The following is a 25,738-nucleotide window of genomic DNA, read 5'->3' on the forward strand; positions in this document are numbered from 1 at the left end:
CGCCGCGCGCGCCTATTGCCATTTACATCCCGCGCTGCACCCATTGTTTATTTCGGGTGCATTGTCGACCGCACTTGCGCTGATTAGTAAGCTCATTTAGATTACGTCGCCGGGGACACGCGGAAATGAAGCGGCTGCCGCTACCTACTACATACGGCTGATGATTGTTATTTGACTGTACATACATACAATATGTTTTGACTTAGCTTTTATGTGTTTTAAAGTCACGAGTAAGTATTAAAGTACTAAGCTAAGTTAAGAACTTAAAGTATAGCAAGGTTAATTGAACGAGCGACAGCCAAGGTCTACAGTTCAGCTTGGACAAAAGTGCTTTCGTATGTTCTCCTCTACAGGTCTCATTTCTCAATCAATTCTCATCAAAGTTTGTTAGCAAGTTACAGTATCAGTTACATTAAATTGTTTTATAATTACTTTTTTCGAAAAAAATCAAAACGGCACTAAGAACTTTAGGGTAACTGTCACTTAAGACCATTATGAGTTCGCTGTGAGTAAGTATTTAAGTATTTTCAATTTTTTAAGGTTTATCGCGAGGTCTACACAGCTCACAGAGATATAATATAAGATACTCGTACCTACATAAAATACCGTAAAGAGGAATAATAGGTATGACAGAACTGAAATGTAGATTTAAACTATTTGATTTGATCCTTTCACGCGAGAAACAACTAGAAGAAACAGAAATACCTACTGATTCAAAAGCTATTTCCATTTTTATATATCAGATAGTCACAAAAAACCGGCCAAGTACCATTATCTATAAAAACGGTCACCCATGCAAGTACTGACCCCGCCCGACGTTGCTTAACTTCGGTGATTGGATGAGAACCTCGAGATTGGAAAGAAATATTTATTTTATTCTGTTTTTAGTATTTGTTGTTATAGCAGCAACAGAAATACATGATCTGTAGAAATTTCAACTGGCTAACTATCACGGTTCATAAGATACAGCCTGGTGACAGACGGACGGACGAACGGACGAACAGCGGAGTCTCAGTAATAGGGTCCTGTTTGACCCTTTGGGTACGGAACCCTAAAAAAAACAATATACTTGCGAGAATAAACGATATATTGACAACGTTGGGGCAAAACCTCTCCCCACCGGAATATGCTGATAAAATGGAGAACACCGAGTCAAGTGAATTCCTGCGCAACCCTAAAAGGTAGGTATCTATCACGTAGAAGCAGCTCTGTATTTAGTAGTAAGCGTTTTTAATGTTGTATGTAGTGGATGAGTTTACCGGCCCTCCGGATCTCACTGTCTAGGCATTAGACTAGTTTTTACACTTTTGACCCCCCAAATACGAGTGAAACCATCAATCGTATCGTATCATGCTGCATGCTGTAATGTGTTGTATCAGATATCCAAAATACTGAAGCAGATCAAAACTAGGTACTCCCAAAAGCATTTTCAAAATTGAAATTTTACAAGTCCGCCTGGACTTTCAAAAATGGAACCAATAAGTATCATTTGATTTTTCCTGAGCAGTATGATTATGAATTATGACTAATTTATGAAAGTGCTATCATGATTTTTTTATCAATCTTTAGTGCATTCAATGTTGTTGGACAGATGTTACCTCAATCATGCTAAAAAAACATACCTACCTATATAAAAGGTTAAACCATCAGCGGACCATCTCACTCCCTAAATTTAGGTATTAAATATCTAATATATTGGGTATCTAATAGATATACTGCTACGAGTAAATGCCTACCAATAACCACCGCTTATTTTCATATTGATAAGAAAATTCATTTAACTCTAAAGAGTCAGTTCACGATGGTTCAAACACGTGTTTGTGAGGATGCGAATGAGACATGGATAAGTACTTGTACTCAGAACTGGCCATAAAGTTCATGAATGACGTACGAGTAAATTAACACACAAGCGTAGTTAGAAAGGGTTACTATGTACGTATTTAATTTTTATTCAAAATGATCGTACAGCTGGAGTATTTCCTTATTGCCTCGAATCCGTTTCCGATTGCTTGTCAACGATACTGGAGGGTGATCCATGATAAAACTGTTCTGCACATTCAGGACTCCGTCCTCAGTACATTCAGGACTCCGTACTCAGGACATTCAGGACTCCGTCCTCAGTACATTTAGAACTCCGTCCTCAGTACATTCAGAACTCCGTCCTCAGTACATTCAGAACTCCGTTCTCAGTACATTCAGAACTCCGGAAAAAGAGAATTCGTTTTTCCACTTCTAAATATTTTCCATTCTCCATGTTTTTTAGGGTTCCGTAGCCAAATGGCAAAAAACGGAACCCTTATAGATTCGTCATGTCCGTCTGTCTGTCCGATTCTGTCACAGCCACTTTTTTCCGAAACTATAAGAGCTGTACTGTTCAAACTTAGTAAGTGGATGTATTCTACGAACCGCATTAAGATTTTCACACAAAAATAGAAAAAAAACAATAAATTTTGGGGGTTCCCCATACTTAGAACTGAAACTCAAAAAATCTTTTTTCATCAAACCCATACGTGTGGGGTATCTATGGATAGGTCTTCAAAAATTATATTGAGGTTTCTAATATCATTTTTTTCTAAAATGAATAGTTTGCGCGAGAGACACTTCCAAAGTGGTAAAATGTGTGTCCCCCCCCCCCCCCGTAACTTCTAAAATAACAGAATGAAAAATCTAAAAAAAATATATGATATACATTGCCATGTAAACTTCCACCGAAAATTGGTTTGAACGAGATCTAGTAAGTAGTTTTTTTTTAATACGTCATGAAATTTAAAAAAAAATTTTTTTTTCATCATACCCATACGTGTGGGGTATCTATGGATAGGTCTTCAAAAATGATATTAAGGTTTCTAATATCATTTTTTTCTAAACTAAATAGTTTGCGCGAGAGAACCTTCCAAAGTGAAAAAAAGTGTGTCCCCCCCCCTGTAACTTCTAAAATAACAGAATGAAAAATCTAAAAAAAATATATGATATACATTGCCATGTAAACTTCCACCGAAAATTGGTTTGAACGAGATCTAGTAAGTAGTTTTTTTTTTAATACGTCATGAAATTAAAAAAAAAAAAAAAATTTCATCATACCCATACGTGTGGGGTATCTATGGATAGGTCTTCAAAAATGATATTAAGGTTTCTAATATCATTTTTTTCTAAACTGAATAGTTTGCGCGAGAGAACCTTCCAAAGTGAAAAAAAGTGTGTCCCCCCCCCTGTAACTTCTAAAATAACAGAATGAAAAATCTAAAAAAAATATATAATATACATTACCATGCAAACTTCCACCGAAAATTGGTTTGAACGAGATCTAGTAAGTAGTTTTTTTTTAAAACGTCATAAAATTTAAAAAAAAAATTTTTTTCATTAAACATATACGTGTGGGGTATCTATGAATAGGTCTTCAAAAATGATATTTAGGTTCCTAATATCATTTTTTTCTAAACTGAATAGTTTGCGCGAGAGACACTTCCAAAGTGGTAAAATGTGTGTCCAAAGTGGGAAAATGTTGAACAAGATCTAATAAGAAGATTTTTTTTAATACGTCTTAAATTGTACGGAACCCTTCATGCGCGAGTCCGACTCGCACTTGGCCGCTTTTTTTTTAGTATGTTATTGACACAACGAAAAACTAGGTTTATAGGTCTTCCTTTTTCCAAACTTTTCAAAAAAAAGTTTAAGCGAAACCTGTAAACCTAGAGTATATTATGCTGAAGGGATCGACATCTAAATCAAAGTGATTTGTTAAGATTTAGTTAGTGGAAAATTACCATAATTTCGTAATTCGTATTTATTTTTTCGTAATTCGAAAAGGTATTCTTCCTTCTTAATACCCGACGCAACTCTCTTATCTACTACATATCTATTAGCCTCCGCTGGCCAAGCCTCAATCTGTATTGTTATGCTATGATTTTATGGCCCAATATATCACACACACATGCACATTAAAAACCGTAAGCCACATTCTAAAACTCATTTAATTTCACATATTTTCACGCATCATGTTTTTCGATAGGGTTTTCCTATAGTACTTACGATTGTTATGCGTGGTGGGCAGTTTTCATGGACCGTGATATAAATTGTACACGCGGGACGTGTGTCTTTGTAACCACTATTAACATAACAAATAGCAAAACAAAATATGATCAAAGCTGAAAGGGGCTCTCTTTCAAGAAATAATGGGTTTCATATTGTTGGTGTATGGTCACGGCCATCATAAAGGGACGCAGCCAGGAAATAATAATAAATAAATAAAATGATTTTATTTCACGCAAGCACCCATATTAAACAAAGTTATACACAAAGAATTACCTATACAATGTAAAATGACAAAAAAGTGTAAAAAGTAAAATAACTGAAAAACAATATTTTTTAATCATAATTTTATATAAAATAAATTAAAATAAAACTCATCCGGTTCGCATCTTGATGCAGAGACAGCCAAAACCTACAGACTGGACTGTGCAAATCCACACGAATCAGAAGGAAATAACAGATATGGCTTCATGACATTTGTCCTTCATTAAAACGTGGAAAATTGAAATAAATGTTTTTCGACAATCTTACACACATCTACCTAGCCTCTAACTAAGCAAAGCTTGTACTATGAGTAACTAGGGGACTACATACGTATATTTATAAATACATATTAATATACATCGAAAAATTATAAAATACCCTTGACTCAGGAACGAATATCTGTGTTCATCACACAAATAAGTGCCCTTACCGGGAATCGAACCCGGGGCCATCGGCTTCATAGGCCCGCCCTCACTACCCACTAGGCCAGACCGGTCGTCAACAATAAACAAATAAATAGATCAATACAATATATAAACAATTGTAAACTCAGGGTAGATGTGACGTTAGCGGTGTAAACATTAACTATATTGAGCTCCCGCTAACTTATTACGATAATATTGTTAAAAAACTGTAAAACGGTCGAATGTTTGTGACATAAGTGAGACAAATCTAATTGTGATGTGAATACGATATAGTTCATTAAGACCAAACTGTGATATAAGGATAATCAATTGCGTTAATCCTGTGGTGAATCTGCCTACCGCGCCGAACTGACAAGTGCACGGTCAAGGACGAGCGGGTGTGGCTCGACGTGTGAATTGCATTTGAATTTTTTATTTTATTTTTAACTGTGGACATAAGTTGATACGTAAAATGGCATGTATAGTGTGTAAAGAGGAGATCACTGAAGACACGATATTGATGTGCGCTCTGTGTAAAGACCAGTACCACTACTTTTGTCTGGATATTCCTATAGAATATTACAAAACTAGAATGCGAGAAAGAGATCATAAATGGCACTGTCCTTCGTGTAACAATATTACGCTCGGGCGTGGACGTAAGGGCGATAACACTCCTGTACGTAGGCACTATGAACAATCGCCGCCTGCGCAGACCGGCGCCGATATATCGATGTGCGATGCATCTCTGCAGCAAGACGTAAGCTCAGTCGATGATCTACTATTGCATAATCACAAGTCTAGTATTACCATGGAGTACCCGATGAAAAATATTATGGAGTCATTTTCCATCATGCTAGACTCAAAACTCGCGACTGTAAAACAAGATCTAAGTATGATAGACACAAAACTAAGCTCAACCAAGCAAGATATTTTCGATGAAATGAAAAAAGAATTTGAACTCGCTATTAAAAAGATTAAAGTAGAATTCACTGAAACCACAGATTTTCTGGAGGAACAATTGAAAAGCTTCCAATTAGATATCCGTACAATCGATAAAAAAGTGAAAGAACTCGAATCTGAAAACCAGCGCCTGAGCACCGAGTTACAAATCATAAAAAATTACCAAAAAAGTCAACCAAACACGTCAGAAATACAGTGCCGACTCGATCAATTGCTAGTAGACATCAATGAAAGGGACCAGGCGTTACTTCTCAACGATATAGAAATTTCGGGAGTGCCTGAATATACAGGATAATCAACTACGCACGTAGTCCAGGCCGTTGCTCAAAAATTGGGCGTAAAATTAGAACCCCAGGATGTGGTTAGTGTTGAGCGTGTGGGGTCCGCGCGGGCCCCGGGCGCCGGCGCCGTGGCCGCGGCCGACTCGCGGCCGCGCTCCCGGCCGCTGGCCGTGCGGCTGGCTCGGCGCGCACTTCGAGACGAGATGCTCCAGAACGCCAAAGTACGTCGCGGAACTGACTCTCAAAATATAGGACTGCCTGAGCACACTCCGCAGCCAATCTACATCAATGAACGGTTAACAAAAACTAACCGTAGACTTTTCTGGATGTCACGCCAAGCGGGCAGAGCCTCGGACTGGAAATTCGTATGGACGAGAGAGGGGCGTGTCTATGCGAAACGTTCTGACAACACTGACACTAAAACTGTTAATATCAAATCTGAGCAAGACATTCAACGTGTTTTCGGTATGGTCCCTACTGCCTCCGATAGGAAATAGCTCCGATTTAATTCAGCAAAGTGACATATGTAACCAGTATAACCACCAACATGAGAAATGGGCCGTATGCGCATATATTTGCCTTGAAAAGGAGTGTCTAATTTATCATTTTAATGGTCTATTACTATATGAATCCTATAAATATAACGATGTCAATTACTATTACTACTCATTGCACCCGATGACGCATGTGAATAAAATTATAATTGCCTTTTATCTACTTGCAATATTTACTTATTTGATACCTGAAAATTGGAATGTAATTACTGTACGCGTCTGTATTTACCTTGAAAAGCTATGTCTAATTTATCATTCTAATGATTTATTACTAAATGGACCCTATAAACATAACAATGCGTATTATTATTGCTACTCATTGCATCTGACGCATGTGAATAAAATTAAAATTACTTCATCATATTTACTTGCAACATTTTCTGATTTGATACCTCTTTTTAAAACGTTCAATGTATGTCATTTAAGTCTTTTAACTCTAAATACATGTTTTATTTTTAAAATCAGGTTTATTGCAGCGAACGATAATGAAGCAAGCTACTTAAATATGTCTATGTCCTATCTTAATCATGAATTCAAGTGTTATTATTATTATCATGGTATTCAATATCTTGGAAATATAAGTATACGTATATTTACCAATTTGCGGCACTTAACTTTCCTAAAAAGGTTTCTGATAAATTTAAAGTACATACAAATCTTACACTCTTATATTATACAGTTTGTAATTAATAAGTTTTTGAAACTAGGTCTTTTGAATCCTTGCTCGCTAGGAACGCGTCATGACGAATTTATGGTAGCTTTCGAGCGACATGGTGTAGATATCCTGGCAATAAATGAAACCTGGTTGCGAGAGGGAGAGGCGGGCCGGGCGCCGAAGCCGGTAGGTTACAGCTTACGTCACATACCGCGTCCCGCGGGTGACAGGACACGGGGCGGCGGCGTCGGGTTCTACTTACGTTCTGGCATCTACGCGCGCCAACTACATCCACCAGAGTCACCACTAGTGGAACAAATGTGGATCAGTATTAAGCTTAATGGCCTGAAACTTGCGATCGGTACCGCTTACCGCCCCCCGTGGTTAAATATTGATACCTTTATAGACGCATTGACTGAGTCCGTTTGTGCTTTCTCCACATTTGATCATATTGTTCTCATGGGTGATTTTAATATCGATATGAGCTCTACTGACGAAACGAATACTAAAAAAATGGTAAATTTTTTACACAACATGAGCCTCAATCAATATGTTACTAACCCAACTCATTTCACAGATCACTCTGAGACAATATTAGATCTTATTTGCAGCAATTGTAGCGTTTCCAACTTGAAGGTTGATCACATCCCAGACCTTAGCAGTCATGCATTTATCTCTTGCAACTTATGCGTCAGAAAACCCAAGCCGTTGCCTAAGTTGATAGTGTACAGACCTTTGAAAGATATCGCTTTGAATGAATTTAATGCTTTTACTAAATCTTTCAATTGGGTTCGACTTTTAAACGATAATATCAACGACTCCGTCCAAGCTTTAAATGCGTACATACTGTACATCTATGACTCATTTGCTCCAATAAAAAAATGTCTAATTAAAAAACAAGGCTACCCGTGGATAACACCTACGGTTAGGGAAATGATGAGACTGAGAGATGAAGCTCACTCTAAATTTCGCACGTCTAAATTAGATTCCCATAAACTGTATTACAAGCAACTAAAAGGTGTCGTAAATGAGGCTTTGTGGTCTGAAAAAAAGGCATACTTTCAACATAAAATTAATAATACTTCAAAAAATCCTCGACAACTATGGAAAAATATTAAACGTGATATTGTTAGCTTCAATTCAAAAGAGAGTAACCTTCCTCCCAATTTAAATGACCCAAATTCAATAAATGCTCATTTCCTTACTCTCCCAGGAAATGATAGTGTCGCGATCTCTGAACTTACCTTTTATGAATTTAACCGCTTCAGCTCGTCTTCATTCAGCTTAAAGCCGGTGAGCGAAGATACTGTTTCCAAAATTATCATGAAAATTAAGTCAAATGCCCTAGGTGCAGATGGCATATCACGCGACATGATCGTACTGACACTACCACATACCCTAAATATTATTACAGCTTTAGTCAATAAGTCCATCCAAACTGGAGTTTTTCCGGATATGTGGAAGGAAGCTCGAATCAAACCAATCCCTAAAAATAATAACCCGGTTGATTACAAAGATCTCAGACCGATCAGCATTTTACCATTTCTGTCCAAAGTAATCGAAAAAATCGTTTGTCAACAAGTAACAGAGTACCTTAATGCTAACGGGATCTTGCCTGAAAAACAATCCGGGTTTAGAGCAGGTCGTAGTACAGCTACAGCACTTCTAGATGTTGTCGATGACATTTTATCAGAGGCAGATCTTGGAAACGGAACGTTATTGGTTTTACTAGACTTTTCGCGTGCGTTTGATACAATTAATCACAACCTACTTATATCCAAGCTTGCTTACTATGGATTTGACTTCGTTGCGTTGAAGTGGTTCTCTAGTTATTTAAAAGACCGTTCTCAAAAGGTTGAACTGTGCAGTGAAAGTGGCACTTGTAGCTGTTCTGTAGCCTCGCCTGTTCCTCGCGGAGTTCCACAAGGCTCAATATTAGGACCAATATTATTCATTCTGTATAGCGCGGATATAATAAACTGTCTAAAGAATTGTAGCTATCACATCTATGCCGACGATCTACAAATATATTTGCCATGTCAACCCAGTAAAACCATATTCGCGGTAGACGCCATTAATCAGGACCTGAACCGTGTAGCTGATTGGTGCTTACGCAATAACCTAGTTTTAAATCCGATAAAATCTAAATTTATGGTTATAGGCACAAATAAACAAAGGCAAAAAATCAACGAGTTTGTACCGCTGTTGAAAATAGGAGATAACAACATTGAACAAGTTACACAAGCGAAAAATCTAGGAGTGATCATGGACGAAAACTTAAGATTCCATAATCATGTTTGTGATGTTGCTAGAAACTGTTTCTATAGGCTTAAGATTCTATATCAAGTTCGGAATTACTTATCCATAGAGCTCAGAATTACTCTATGCGAATCACTGATACTATCAAAACTTAATTATGCTGACACAGTTGTAGGTTCCTGCCTCTTATCTCACACAAAGAAAGTGATTCAGCGAGTCCAAAATGCCTGTGCACGTTATTGTTTTATAATTCCACCAAGAACTCACGTAACTCCCTATCTTAACAGAAGCGATCTAATGAACATGGAATCTAGGCGCTATCTCCACTTTGCTTGCCTACTGTTCGGGATCGTGAAGTTTCAAGCACCTCGTTACCTGCATGAGAAGCTCCGGTTTTTGCAGCGCCAGAGATTATGTACTCTTCTCATGTGTCCCAAACACAAAACTGCAGCATTTCGTGGCAGTTTTAAGTACACCGCCACAAAATGCTGGAACAACCTACCACCACCTTTTAAGCAACTAACTTCTTTGCAGTCTTTTAAAATAAAAGTAAAAAGTTACCTTCTCTCTAAGCAAAAACTATTGTCAGAGTGATTGAGTGAAGCCATTACAAATCTTAAGTACTGTAACTAATTATTTATATTATTATTTTGGGTACATATATATATATTTTCTGGACCATGATAGTCATGCTAACATATGATGTCAACTGCTTCATTGCCGCTTTGTTTTTTACCGTCGTAATTATTATAGTTATCTCAGTAACTTAACTGTAGTTGGTAGCTGCGCGCAACTACGCTCCCTACAGGTGTCCACGGAAGACCAGCGTCAGCGTACTACTTCAGTAGGACCTGGCATTATGCTGAGTGTTCACCTTTTTCAGTATAATTATATACAGTGTACAAGTTAGTTATAAGTCATTTTTTCTCTTTCTTCCTCTATATGTATTGTATAACTGTGTACTTATACTGAAATAAATGATATTCTATTCTATTCTATTCTAAACTGACATAAATGTCATATACTAAGTTCGATTCCAGCCTGGGGCACTGGAGTCTTGGTCACTTTTTCTTAGTATATGACATTTATCTTAGTTTATAATTTATATAGTAGTGTTTCTACTTAAAATAAAAACTAATTAAAATATTTTCTGAATTTTTTTTTTCTAATACTTCTAATAATATAAATAATTGTGCGGGTGCACTACATTTTTTATAATTACTTTTCATATATTATAGTTTGATATATCGTTATATTAAATAAAGTAATAAATGGCATACTACCGTAATACCTAATTAACGGCAAACATAATGTTATTATTGGTATAATATGACCATAGGTATACATATTTACACTTCATCTAATGTACTTTGCCATAATTATTATATACTCTAAAGCATATTGTTTCTTCTAACAAGTGACATCACATAATTAGTTGCATAACATAAATGGGTTAGGTTAGGTTGGAACTGTGACTTTGCACAAACGAATAACTGGGTCAAAATTATTTTCATTGTCTTGTTTTTGTCCCCAAAAAAAAGGTGACTGAAAGCAGCTTTTTCTATGAGTAGAAATTTAATTTTTATAATTTTTATCTAAAATATAATCTATAGCTAACTTTTCTAACAAGTAAATAAAAAAAGCGGCCAAGTGCGAGTCGGACTCGCCCATAAAGGGTTCCGTACCATTTATGACGTATTAAAAAAACTACTTACTAGATCTCGTTCAAACCAATTTTCGGTAGAAGTTTGCATGGTAATGTACATCATATATTTTTTTTGTTAAATGATTCTCTTATTTTAGAAGTTTAGGACACACATTTTAACACTTTGGAAGTGTCTCTCGCGGAAACTATTCAGTTTCGAAAAAATTATATTAAAAGCCTCAATATCATTTTTGAAGACCTACCCACACATATGATATTGATGAAAAAAAAATTTTGGAATTTCAGTTCTAAGTATGGGGAACCCCACAATTTTTTTCTATTTTGGTGTGAAAATCTCATTACAGTCACAGAATACCAACAAGTACATAGCAAAAGTTTCAACAGTATAGTTCTTATAGTTTCGGAAAAAAGTGGCTGTGACAAACGGACAGACAGACAGACATGACGAATCCATAAGGGTTCCGTTTTTCCCATTTGGCTACGGAACCCTAATAAAAATTACATTATTATTATTATTACATATAATGTTATATCAAATGGCATTATAACAAATGTATGACAGTTTTTTAGGGTTCCGTACCCAAAGGGTAAAACGGGGCCCTATTACTAAGACTCCACTGTCCGTCCGTCCATCCGTCCGTCCGTCCGTCTGTTACCAGGCTGTATCTCATGAACCGATCTAGACAGTTGAAATTTTCACAGATGATGTATTTCTGTTGCCGCTATAACAACAAATACTTAAAAGTACGGAACCCTCGGTGGGCGAGTCCGACTCGCACTTGTTCGGTTTTTACAATTATATTAAGCATTACACACCCAAATGTGCGTTAGGCCCGTCTTAATTTTTAGGGGTTAAACGAGAAAATTAAAAATAAAAGTCTTGCAATTTATATCGTGTTATATGTCAATTAAAAGGGCTTATTGTGATAATTTCAAAAATATTTTTTTAATATTTTTAATATAATTAGTTTCGAAGTTATTCAAGAAAATAGGCAAAACAAGACCATACCCCTCCACCCCTTTATTTCCGAAATTACTAGGTCTACAATTTTGAAAAAAAATCACATTATAATTATTTATCTAAAGATGACAGGAAAACCTATTACAAATCTGTCAGTCAAGGGTAAGTCGACTTAAGAAATACAACTTAAGTTACGAGTTACACTAATTGCCGATGCGAAGGTGTTACCGACTCTCTTGACATTTTGTGAGCAGGTTTGATAGTTACATATAACTAATCCGTTTTGTTTTTTTTTGGAAATGGTTAAATATAGCGATGATTGGCTCAAAGGACTTAAGCGCCTTTTACGTCTATTACACTTAAAACCATTGTGAGTTCGCGGTGATGACTTAACGAAGTAAGTATCTTTTCATATTTTAGCCGACTACAGCAAAGCAAAAGCAGTATGTATGTGTATATATATGTATCTCTCTCGATGAGTATTTATAATCGCCTGTGGAAAGAAAAGTACAGTCAGCGATAAAATCTTGAATTGAATCAAAGAATATTTTTTTGAGAAAAACTTATTTTCTAGTAGACATATTACAAAACTAATTTTTAAACAGCAGAAACGTCTGCAAACGAGCTATTAAGGTTAGAATAAATTTAAAAGTGGAAAAATTACTGCCTTGGGTGAGACTTGAACTCACGGTCCCTGGATCGATACTCCACCTCTCTGCCATCTGAGCCACCAAGACCTCATCCATAGCCAGCAAATTTTCCCACCATATGGCTCTAGGGGACCCTAGCGACATCTACCGTAAGAACGTTACACTTCTTAGATGGGTACCGGAGTTCCAAATCATATTGGAAATTCACCAATGTGCTACCCATATTAAATTAAGTTTTAAAAAGAAGAAAGGTCTGCAAACGATGCTATATATCTAGATAAAGATAAAAATTGCGTGGTCGGACATTCGGATAGACATTGCTATTTTTATTACTATGCACATGCTAGTTTTATTTATAGGTGTCATTTAATCGAGCTGAAAAATATTCCTATTTTGATAAACAAAACTATATATTTGGTCAGCCAAAATGTATGCTTGGTCAGCAACTTAAGGTTAGCAAGTATTTCTAAACCAGTTCGCAATTAATGTCATACCGAGCTGCTCTAAATTGATTTGGTAGGCAAACTCATTATTTGATCACCAGTAAGCGATCCACAATTAATGAAATTTTTGATTGATTGTGAATTTTTAAACAAAAAGAATATTGGACATAATTTAAATACTTCCTTTTCATTTTGTCCCATTCACAAAATGGGCGCAACTTACTCTTTGTTGGAGAGGGTGTATTCAAGGGTAAATATTTACAATATGGTCCGTATGGTGAAGGGTGAGGGGGCCGAGACGCAACTGCGGCGGGGTGAAGCTATCGCATCTGGGTAGCTCCAGCGCTGCGGAAAAGCAGCCCTCCGCGCTTCCGTTTTCGCAATTGCTCTCTATGGGTAGGACAGACGAGATCACGTGGATAGTGGGGTGCTCAGATTTGATCTTAGATGACCTTGACATTTTGGTAACCTTAAGGATTGTGGTGTGGTATCTTGTCACGTGGATTGTGACGTGTGATTTCACTCCGCCTGCAACTAAACTGCTTTGAGAGATGTTTTTTCTACCAACCAATTTTATTTTGAAATCTTGCTGACCAAATAATAATTTTGCAGCTCAACTATTTATTAAGCTGATAAATTATAACAGAAGCAGATCGATATTGGTTATAATGTTGATCGTTTGTGAATTATTTGCTGAACAAGAGTTGTAACTTCATTTTTAGGGTTCCGTAGCCAAATGGCAAAAAACGGAACCCTTATAGATTCGTCATGTCCGTCTGTCTGTCCGATTATGTTTATTTATTGCCAGCAAAATTGTTGTATGCTGTCAAAATGATTAAACGTCAATTTTTTTTGCAGATCGGTTTTAAAAACGGCTGCTCTATTAATTACTTCCCTTCATTTAATACCTTGCCATACTAACACCGTAAAGTAGAATTGCCTACAGACAAGTTTTGTTTGTCTGCACATCGCATCTAAGAACAATCACTCCGACACAATCGCTAGGCGCTTCCTGCTACTAATATACTTCCCCTCTGTTTAACTGCTTACGGTGCCAACTACTGGATTTGATTCCTCAATCCTCAGACCCTCAATGAGATTTTAATAACAGGAATTTGAAAAAAATTACATCTTGCACTAAAAACACAACACAATCTGCTTATTCGATTATAAAAATGTAATTTTGAGTAATTTTGCAACATTACGCATTTTCAATACCTATAAACAGGGATCGGAAACCGGTATTTTTTGTATGGGAACGAAAACGGTATTTTTTCGTTCTTTGTTAATTACTTCATTTCTAAATAGGCAATCTAATAATACGAAGTCGTTATCTAAAAACACAACTGAGTCCTACATTTAGAGTATAAAAAAAAACTGAAATATATGGTTATATCGATGTTTTTGCAAAAAACCGGTTCCGATCCCTGCCTATAAAATCAGGTACAGATTTACTGTCGATCATAAAACAGTGTTGTTTTTTATTTAAAAATAATGATTTCACCATCGGGGAGAATTTATGATACCTGGTATCACTCGCCTACACGCACCCTTTCAAACTGTCCGCCATTGCAGTCACAGTTTGTCATAAGTCAAATTCTCTCTGTCAATATCTTAACTCTATGGTGCTGCCAATCACATTGTGATTTGCCATCGCAGTTTTCCTAAATATTTGTATTAAGTAATCTCTTTCCCTTAATAAAAATATGGCAATCGAAAGTGACGCATCGGAAACCAAACGAATTTTCCATACCTATGTAAAATTACCCACTAAGAAAAAAGCGGCCAAGTGCGAGTCGGACTCGCCCATAAAGGGTTCCGTACCATTTATGACGTATTAAAAAAAAACTACTTACCTCGTTCAAACCAATTTTCGGTGGAAGTTTGAATGGTAATCATGGTATGGTACATCAACATCATACATTTTTTTTAGTATTATCATTCTCTTATTTTAGAAGTTACAGGGGGGGACACATATTACCATTTTGGTAGTGTCTCTCGCGCAAACTATTCAGTTTAGAAAAAAATAATACTAGAAGCCTTAATATCATTTTTGAAGACCTATCCATAGATACCCCACATGGATGGGTTTGATGAAAAAAAATTGAGTTTCAGTTCTAAGTATGGGGAACCCCCAAAAATTGTTTTTTTTTTTTCTATTTTTGAGTGAAATTCTTAATGCGGTTCATAGAATACATCTACTTACCAAGTTTGAATTTGAACAGTATAGTTCTTATAGTTTCGGAAAAAAGTGGCTGTGACATAAACGGACAGACAGACGGACATGACAAATCCATAAGGGTTCCGTTTTTTGCCATTTGGCTACAGAACCCTAAAAAGGTCGGTTTCGTGGTAAATATTTTGAGAAAATTGTACAGTCAGCTGCATAGATAGTTGACCTGCAAACAAACCTCTAGTTAGCAACCTACCCTAAGCTAAGCAATACTGCCCATCAGGCAGCTTTTGTAACAGCCATTGGAAAACCAGTCTGATTTTGGAAAACAGATTTAAATATTTACACGGTGTTCTCGCGTAACGACAAACGCGAGAACACAGTCAATATTTGTACGAGTTTATATTGTTACGGCTGTTATGTATGTTGCAGAAGAATAGGCCTATAAATAAGTATTTTGTTTGTTGAGGAGGTCAATGAGAGAAAATCAGCATGAAAGGTTAAATTGAAATCTGGACCTCAGTTTAGCTTAGCTTAATTTCCCTTAATGTACGGCCTACATCACATCGCGCGCTTGTTGTGAAATTAGTGTAGCAGACATTTAACCTCTAAGAACTTGACTGGTTATTTGGGTACTCATTAATTGATTATTTAACCTTCATTGTACAATACAAAAAAGTACAAAAAGTACGGCCTTAATGCCTTAAAAAATTCTCTACCAGGCAACCATTGGGCTAAACAAAAACTTTCAGATTAATTGTCAAATAATAACAAGTTACGTGGCCCTGTAGGCTCTTTATGGGCTCCTCACGCGATGGCCCAGCGTAGGCCAGTCGAAGGGACGCAGCTATGCGGTGAAATGTGATAGCAATATCACTTGCTCCCTCTAACGCATAAATGCGTCCCTAGGACTGGCCTACGCTGGGCCCCGTCGTGTAGAGGTGATAAACCACCACCGGCACTGGATGGACGCCCGGAGTGCTTCAACTGTTCGACGCCGTATTTAACACAAATGCTGTCACTCGGACGCCACGTCACCGAATTGTCAAAACTGAAATTGAACTTTATGTATATGCACATTTGTAGGTCTATGTTGCTCGGCGGTCTGATACATGCGTCATTAGCGTCAAAAAGGTTAAAATCATTTTAACTTTTATTGGGGTTTGAGAGTAATGCAAATGCATGATGAGATTGTTATATTCTTGATGATTCTGCCAACGAATTTAAATTTATAATTATAGAGCTATGCTATCAAAGTTATTTATAATCTTTGCTTATTGAATTGGCAGCAGCACCGATATTGTTAAATTAGAGCACTATTCGATTGCCACTTCAATCGATTTATTAATAGCTACACCATATACGGACGACGCGCAAACCGCGGCGTACTCTAGCTTATAAGTAGATGTGTACCTAGTTATAGTTTATGCCTACTTGTATTTATTCCCGAATCTTTCAAGCTTAATTTCACCCTGGGCGAGCTGAAGGTGATCTATCAATAATAACCAAAAAAATTATAACAAAAGTATAATATTTAACAAAATAAACTTAAAATAACTCACTTATACAATAACGCAACAAGCGTACAGTCTCTGACGGCGAATATAAAATAAATACACTGACGCCAAAACGAGCACAAAATTTGCATAAAAGCTAACCCAAAATTTGTAATCGTTTTAGTGACACAAAACATCGACTCAATTATTGCAATAGAACACCACATGACTCGAAAGCGTTTAGAAGCACTTGCGGTGCACGATGCCTGGCCCCGACTCATCGTATTCCTGCTTCGAGATCCACATCTGTTGGAAGGTGGATAAAGACGCCAAGATGGACCCACCGATCCAGACGGAGTACTTCCTCTCAGGGGGAGCAATAATCTTGATCTTGATGGTGGAGGGAGCCAGCGCGGTGATCTCTTTTTGCATCCTGTCGGCGATACCAGGGTACATGGTAGTACCGCCAGAGAGTACGGTGTTGGCATATAGGTCCTTGCGAATGTCGACGTCGCACTTCATAATCGAGGCATACACGGTCTCGTGAATTCCGCACGACTCCATTCCTAGGAAAGAAGGCTGGAACATCGCCTCGGGGCAGCGGAACCTCTCGTTACCGATGGTGATAACCTGACCATCAGGAAGCTCGTAGGACTTCTCTAGGGAGCTGGAGGCGGCGGCGGTGGCCATCTCCTGCTCGAAGTCGAGGGCGACATAGCACAGCTTCTCCTTAATGTCACGCACAATTTCCCTCTCAGCGGTGGTAGTGAAAGAGTAACCACGCTCGGTAAGGATCTTCATGAGGTAGTCAGTCAAGTCGCGACCGGCTAAATCCAAACGAAGGATAGCGTGGGGAAGGGCATAACCTTCATATATGGGTACGGTGTGGGAGACACCATCCCCGGAGTCCAGAACAATACCCGTGGTACGACCGGACGCGTACAGGGAGAGCACGGCCTGGATAGCGACGTACATCGCAGGGCAGTTGAAAGTCTCGAACATGATCTGAGTCATCTTCTCCCTGTTCGCTTTGGGGTTTAATGGGGCCTCTGTCAGCAGGATGGGGTGCTCCTCGGGCGCCACGCGCAACTCGTTGTAGAAGGTGTGGTGCCAGATCTTCTCCATGTCGTCCCAGTTGGTGATGATTCCGTGCTCGATGGGGTACTTGAGGGTGAGGATACCTCTTTTGCTCTGGGCCTCGTCTCCCACGTAGGAGTCCTTCTGCCCCATGCCCACCATGACGCCTTGATGGCGTGGGCGACCCACGATGGAGGGGAATACGGCGCGCGGCGCGTCATCGCCGGCGAACCCGGCCTTGCACATGCCGGACCCGTTGTCCACTACAAGGGCGCCCGCATCGTCGTCCATCATATTGGCTGTCGTTCACGAGCTCGTACAATCACAACAAAATACCACGCCTTAGGTCCTGGAACAAACAAAACAGCACTTTATACAACACTGCTGCTTCTGCACTTATTATTTTAGTAATTTCACTACTAATTTAGATTTTTTTTGTTTTAAACTTATAAATCCGATTGGACAATTTGTTCAGGGAGTTACTATTTAAAATTGAATTGTAACGACTCGTCGCTTGCCAAACATTAAGGTTAACGAGTGTGACACTCACGGTGTGGTGTGTGGTCTGTGCCGGTCTGTGAGGGCAGCAGCAACGCACCAGTATTTACCTGCGGCGCGCACTCCCGCCCTGCGGCCGCCCTCACCCGCCCGCCCTACAAGGCGCTTTGGGCGGCGGGCGGCGCGCGCGTCGACTGCCATTTAAGAGCATAGCCATTGCATTGTTTATTTCGGGTGCATTGCCAACGCTCTTCAATTGTGATCTCATTTAGATTGCGCGTCGGCTGACACCGGAAAGTGAATCATCGGAAGTTATCTATGATGCGATGATGGCACCCAGTCTTATGGCATTTGACTTTACAAATTGTGGCAATGTCATCGCTCATGGCTGAAAATGAGGTCACCGTGTGGGTGTCGGTGTATCAGGAGTGCGCAGACTGATGGAACGGATAGAACGGACTAGCTGTAAGGGTACATGAATATGACATTTACTTTTATTATAAAGCAAATATTTACAACACACAGAGTTCATTAGTGAAGACGATGTTACCCAAAAATTATGACAATATATATAGTTTTTTGTGCTTACTTATATTTAACGTAATTTTTGCATTCAGTTATAGTTAAGTAATTTACCTATAAGTAATAAATACTAATAACATTACAGAATTTATACACGTTCATACTTAAGTCGTGCATCAAAACCACTATTTTCAGTAGGTAAAGCTTAAAAATACTAACAAATCACAATCGATCTCCATTTTTCATGATTCACAAACTCCATGGACACCCTGCTGGATTCTAAGACGATGTATATTTAAACGTAAATTTCTTTGACATTATCATTACCTATCAATAATCTAGGAATTTTAGGTAAAACAAAAAATAACTTATTTCCTCATCATCATATCAGTAGTAACACTAGCGTCAACTGCGGGACAAACGCTAAACGGACGGCCTCCGCAATAATTTTGTATCTGCTTCTTAGTATAAGTAGGTATGTATTTGCCTGCTATGATAGTACTGACATGTTTTACAAAGACATCATAACAGAGAAGCATTTTAAACTGTATCCAACAAAATGGATATTCTTAATTCTTCCCTTGGAGCGGTAGGCCGTCGGCTCCCGACCGATTACGTCATTTAAATATGAAATTTTGATTCATTGAAATAAAATCATAATTCCAACAACTCAAAAACGATGGTTGCCACTTGAAGATATATGATATTTATTTCATTTTATTCCAGGAGTTCGCGAGTACGACTGGACTGACTAACCGTTTTAGTTATTAGATCTGTTTCCAACACGATACTGATCAGTGTCTAAACTGTCAAAAGTGACGTTTTTGGTTGAAGAAAAGTCACTTTTGACACTGACAGATCAGTATCATATTGGATTGAGATCTAATAACTATAACATAGTTTCCATTCAACTATTACGGTTGTACTCGACATTTAGACTCATTATTATCACGTCGGAATTCTTCGTACTCCGCTGACAATACAAAACGTCTTATTGCATACATTTCATAAACAAATAAACTAAACGATGTACTGGACGGTCGACTGCGGTATGTCCGGCCTAATACGACCTTCAAACCCTCAAGAAACCAAACCCTTTAAGTAACCAAAAATATACTAATATCTTAAAAGCTGTAGAATATGCCTTTCAAAGTAACACTAGATATTGTCATTATGTCATACCAAATGGTGGCATAACAAACTTGTTAACTAATTTGGAAAAAAAATTAGATAAGTTTACTATGGCCGACTATTGTGTAATTTACATCGGTGAGCAGGACCTAAATAGGACCGTAAATATAATTCAATTAGTTAACTGTCTTCGCGAATCTCTTAAGAAAATTACACATACTAACAAAATAATCTGCCTTCCTACTTACATATGTGGAGCACTTATATACAATTACAAGGTAGAACTCTTTGGAAACCTATTAGCAATGGACATGCAAAGCAATGATTACGCATACCTATTCGATACTAATAGAAACTTAACTCTTGATATGTTCTCACATCACTCTGGGAGGATAACCAATTTTGGCATTAGATCTGTATTTTCGAGTCTGAAACAATTTATAATACAGGAAAACCGAATCTCGAGTACTTTAAATATGATAAACACCTGTGTCACAGAACCAACGTCACCGAAATTCGTACCTGAGACCGTTGAAACGACCGAGGAGGTGGAAGTGCTTGAGGAGGAGTTTTTTCGAGAGTGATGTAGCACATTTCCAAAATCTGCGACTGTTTCATCAAAATGTGGCAGGAATACTCAATAAAAACGAATTATTCGAAATAACTATGTCAGAACTCTCTAAACAGATTGGTGAAATAGACTGCATTTGTATTACTGAAACTTTTATGAAACATGGATCTGAATGTAACTTGAAAATGTCCAACTATAACTTAGCATCATATTTTTCAAGAAAACACCAACGGCGAGGTGGTTCGTGTATATTACTAAAGCACGGTTTAGAATATGTTCCACTAAAAATCGCCAATAAATTATGTACCCCATACTACTTTGAATGTTGTGGTGTTGAATTAACGAGTTTTAATCTAATAATACTATGCATATATAGAATACCTGGACATAACATAGGGCTATTTATCCATAAGTTTAAACAATTGTTACAAAGTCTTATACGAAAAAAGAATACAAAAATGATATTTTGCGGAGATTGGAATATCGATGTTTTAAAAAATAGTAACCAAACAAAGGAACTAATTTCTCTCTTAACGAAATTTGGGCTAAGCATTCATGTAAAGTCGCCAACCCGAAAAAAGGCTTGTATTGATTTAATAGCCTCGAACTTGGATATGTCGAATGTATCATGTAAAATACATAACTTAGGCCTGTCTGACCACGATACTGGACAATCTATATCCTTTCAGATTTCTGAACACTCGAAACCCAGACAGTCTGTAGAATATACTGAACAAAGGAGAGACTATAGTCAAGAAAATGTAGACAAATTTTGTAAATACATTTCATGCCTTTCTTTTAACCAAGTTTTTGAGACATCAGATCTCAATACTGCATTTGTCGAGTTTCATGACTTAATCATCTTGTTTTTCAACTTATGCTTTCCAATTATAAATAAAATAGTAAAAAATAAACCTATAAAAAATAAATGGATTACGAAAGGGCTAAAGCAATCGTGTACTAAAAAAAGAAATTTATACTTTAAATACCATAAAGAGCACACAAACAAAAAGTATAACAAACAAAAATATTTAGCATATTCGAAATTACTAAAAAAGTGTATTCACAAGGCCCAGCAACTTAATAATATTTCTTATATAAACAATTCTAAAAATAAGGGTAAAGCAGCATGGATTGTAATAAAAGATAATCTTAACTTAAATATAAATACACCTGAAATTAAAAATATTAAAATTAATGACAAAGTATTCGATGACCCTTCAAAAATGTGTGAGATATTTAACGACTTTTACATCAATAATTCCAATATAAATACAAATACTGATAATAAAATTCCAGATATAAAAACTGTTAATAATAGCATTTTTCTTTCTCCCTTAGATCAGTATGACGTAATAAAAATTATTAAATCTCTAAATGACACTAATTCAACCGGTTATGATGAAATTCCAACAAAGTTATTAAAACAATGTGCAGTCCAAATAGCATCACCTCTCATTTACTTGATTAACTTATCTTTTGAGCAAGGTTGCTTCCCTGACCGCTTAAAATTAAGCATTATAAAACCCCTTTTCAAAAAGGGTGACCCGAGTTTAATAAATAATTATCGCCCAATTGCACTAATACCGGTATTATCTAAGGTCTTTGAAAAAGCTTTGTACAATAAAATTAATGTTTTTTTCGACAGAGCTAATGTTATCCATCCAAATCAGTTTGGCTTTAGAAAGGGTACTTCTACAACTCATGCTTGCTTTGCTTTAGTCAGACATATTACCCAATCACTTAATGACAACCAGCCAATCTTAGCAGTGTTCCTAGATATGAGCAAAGCCTTTGATAGCGTCTGCCACAAAATTCTATTAACAAAACTAGAAAAATATGGCATTAGGGGAAAGGCTAATGACTGGCTTAAAAGTTATCTGTCTGAACGAAAACAATACACAGAAATTACTAAAATAGTTCAGAAAAAGAAAATTACCTACAAGTCACTATCAAAAACAAATAATTGTGGCGTCCCTCAAGGAAGCATACTCGGTCCACTGTTATTTTTAGCATATATCAATGACCTGCCAAACATACTAAAACATACATGCGTATTGTTTGCAGATGACGCAACCCTAATTATAAAGTCTACCAATAATAGTGACCTAGAAACGGAAGCCATTAATGAACTGCATACCACGGCTAGATGGTTGGAAAATAACTGTCTTAAATTAAATTTGGCTAAGACTAAAATTATAAAATTTAGAACTCGTAACTCTACGCATATTAACCTTAATGTTAATTGTAACAATTTTAATGTAGAACTTGTAGATTCAACCACGTTTCTTGGTATTACTCTAGATGAACATTTAAATTGGAGAGCACACGTTGAAAATGTATGTTCCAGATTGGATAGATTTGTTTTTGCCTTGCGACGGCTTAGATCTATAGCATCAAGAGAAGCTGCAATGTCAGCCTATCATGGTTATGTCGCCTCAATTTTGCGTTACGGACTTATCATTTGGGGTAATAGCACTGATATCCAAAGAGCATTTGTGACCCAAAAAGCTTGTATCAGGGCGGTAAGCGGAAGTGAATATCTCGCCCACTGTAAACCAATATTTCAAGAACTCAAAATTTTACCATTGCCTTGTCAATACATTTTAGAAATCACCAAATTTGTTAAAAAACACCCTCAGCTTTTCCCACTTCATGATGAAGTTATAAACAAGCAAAGGCCCAGCAGGAAGCCACTTCAGCTTTATCAACCTGCGCAAAAGCTAAAAGTCTCCAAGTCAAATGCTTGCAATATGGCTGTTAAAATATTTAATAGAGTCCCAGATGACCTCAAAACTCTACCGGCATGTCAATTTGAAAAAAAAATGTTTCAGTGGTTGCTTGGTAAATGTTATTACTCTGTTGATGAATTTTTAAATGGATATTTATTATGAATTGTTAATTAATTTTACTAATCTTATACTGACTTTGAATTTTAATGTTTAATTTAACTCCTCATGTAAATATTTCTACGCCGATGCATGCCGGCAGAATATGCTGATCTAATACATTCTACTAACCAACAGTGTATGTACCATATTCTTGGAAATAAAGTATTGAATTGAATTCAATTCAATTGAATTGAAGAAATGAGCCTCTTAAAGGCTGACAACGCACTTACAACCCCTCGGATGTTGCGAGTGTAGGTACATGGGCGACGGTAATCACTTACTATCATGCAATTCGTCTGAATCTGAATGATTCGAGAGAGAGTTGGATTTTGGTCCTGTTCTCTGAAGTGTCCATTAATTTATATAAATCTTCAGGAGTATTTTCTAAAATTTCTAAATATCTGCTGAGTCTTAGGCCAAACATATAATATGGAAGCGAAACATTCCCTTTGCAGCTCTGTGACCGGGTGACAGGGCACGACAGCTAATGCCATATATGGCCCATCGCCGGCGCGCGGCGCGAATGCTGCGCTAAAATTAACTTTGCAAGTAAATCACAGCCGTCGATGTCGAGACGACCTCATTATTTAAATAAGTGGCTCGTACGACTCGATGAGACAGTTAGCGGTATGAAATATTATTAATACTCGCTGGCCGCCGGCGCCAACTGTCAAGTGGACGCCTCACCTGTGCAAATAATCGGATAACTGCCTGCTAGAGGCCTGCAGCAGCTGCCTACCGCGTTGGTTGTCTACATAATATGTATATGTGGTATCAGGGTGGTCCCTGGAGTCCATGTTTCAAGTTCATCAATGTTTGTCAACGAGGGCATTACCCCGCCGCCGGGTATGGTGCGAGGGGCGCGAGGGGCGGGGTCGTGATTGATTAAGCGATTGGCGTGCGTATTATCGTGGATTTATTTTGGTTGCCGCGGTGCACGACGGAGAGAGTCCGGCCGGCCCGATTCGAAGAATGATTAAGACACGTTTAAGATCTTAGGAAGATCTTTAAAAGATCGATAACTAAACGACATGTCAAAAATTGACGTTTATTTCGATTCCGCTGTGATCTCAATAAGATTTATCGACGATAATTCTAATGTCAAAGTGACATTGGTTGCCCGAATCGAGCTGCTTCTGTCAATTACACGACATTTAAACGATATCTAAACAAAAACTTATCTAAACCAGAACTTATCGTTATCGTATCTCATTCTTCGAATCGCGCCGTGCATTATTTTTACACTTCCTTTCCTTATAAGAGTCCTCATGACGGGCGGACGGCGTATCCGTAGAAAATAAGGCAGTTCTGACTCTAAAGAGAAATATCCCGTAGCGAAAAACATTTAGATTGCTACCTATATAGATGAATAAAACACATATTTTAGCAAACTGCAGTACTAATTCCTAGACATAATGCATCGTACATAAGTGCAATACACGAATATGAACATAAAATTAGCGGGATTGCCTCTTACATTTTAATTATTACTCTTTCGTTCTAAAACTGCCAATAGTCAACGGCTTTACTCATACAGCCAATGAAACTGCTTTAGACAAATTAAATATTAAATAAAAATAGAATGAGTAAAATATGTACAGTTTAGAAAAAAATTATATTAGGAACCTAAATATCATTTTTGAAGACCTATCCATAGATACACGTATGGGTTTGATGAAAAAAAATTTTTTTTAATTATATGACGTTTTAAAAAAAAACTACTCACTAGATCTCGTTCAAACCAATTTTCGGTGGAAGTTTGCATAGTAATGTACATCATATATTTTTTTAGGTTTATCATTCTCTTATTTTAGAAGTTACAGGGGGGGACACACATTTTTTCACTTTGGAAGTGTCTCTCGCGCAAACTATTCAGTTTAGAAAAAAATGATATTAGAAACCTAAATATCATTTTTGAAGACCTATCCATAGATACCCCACACGTATGGGTTTGATGAAAAAAAATTTTTTTTTTAATTTTATGACGTATTAAAAAAAAAACTACTTACTAGATCTCGTTCAAACCAATTTTCGGTGGAAGTTTGCATGACAATGTATATCATATATTTTTTTTAGTTTTTTCATTCTGTTATTTTAGAAGTTACGGGGGGGGGGGACACACATTTTACCACTTTGGAAGTGTCTCTCGCGCAAACTATTCACTTTAGAAAAAAAATATATTAGAAACCTCAATATCATTTTTGAAGACCTATCCATAGATACCCCACACGTATGGGTTTGACGAAAAAAGAT

General features: G+C 37.2%; 1 protein-coding gene across 1 annotated transcript; it reads right to left on the minus strand.

Moving 5' to 3' along the window:
- Positions 1–16,811: 16,811 nt before the first annotated feature.
- Positions 16,812–18,565, minus strand: LOC133524530 (actin, muscle-type A2-like). The gene is made up of 2 exons (XM_061860614.1): positions 18,423–18,565; positions 16,812–18,221 (listed from the first exon to the last, which is right to left on the minus strand). Exon 2 carries the CDS (start codon positions 18,164–18,166, stop codon positions 17,036–17,038), a length of 1,131 nt encoding a protein of 376 aa, XP_061716598.1. The 5' UTR covers positions 18,167–18,221; positions 18,423–18,565; the 3' UTR covers positions 16,812–17,035.
- Between the last annotated feature and the right edge of the window lie 7,173 nt (positions 18,566–25,738).

The sequence above is a fragment of the Cydia pomonella genome, chromosome 13 (assembly GCF_033807575.1).
Source record: "Cydia pomonella isolate Wapato2018A chromosome 13, ilCydPomo1, whole genome shotgun sequence".
Classification (NCBI taxonomy): Eukaryota; Metazoa; Arthropoda; class Insecta; order Lepidoptera; family Tortricidae; genus Cydia; species Cydia pomonella.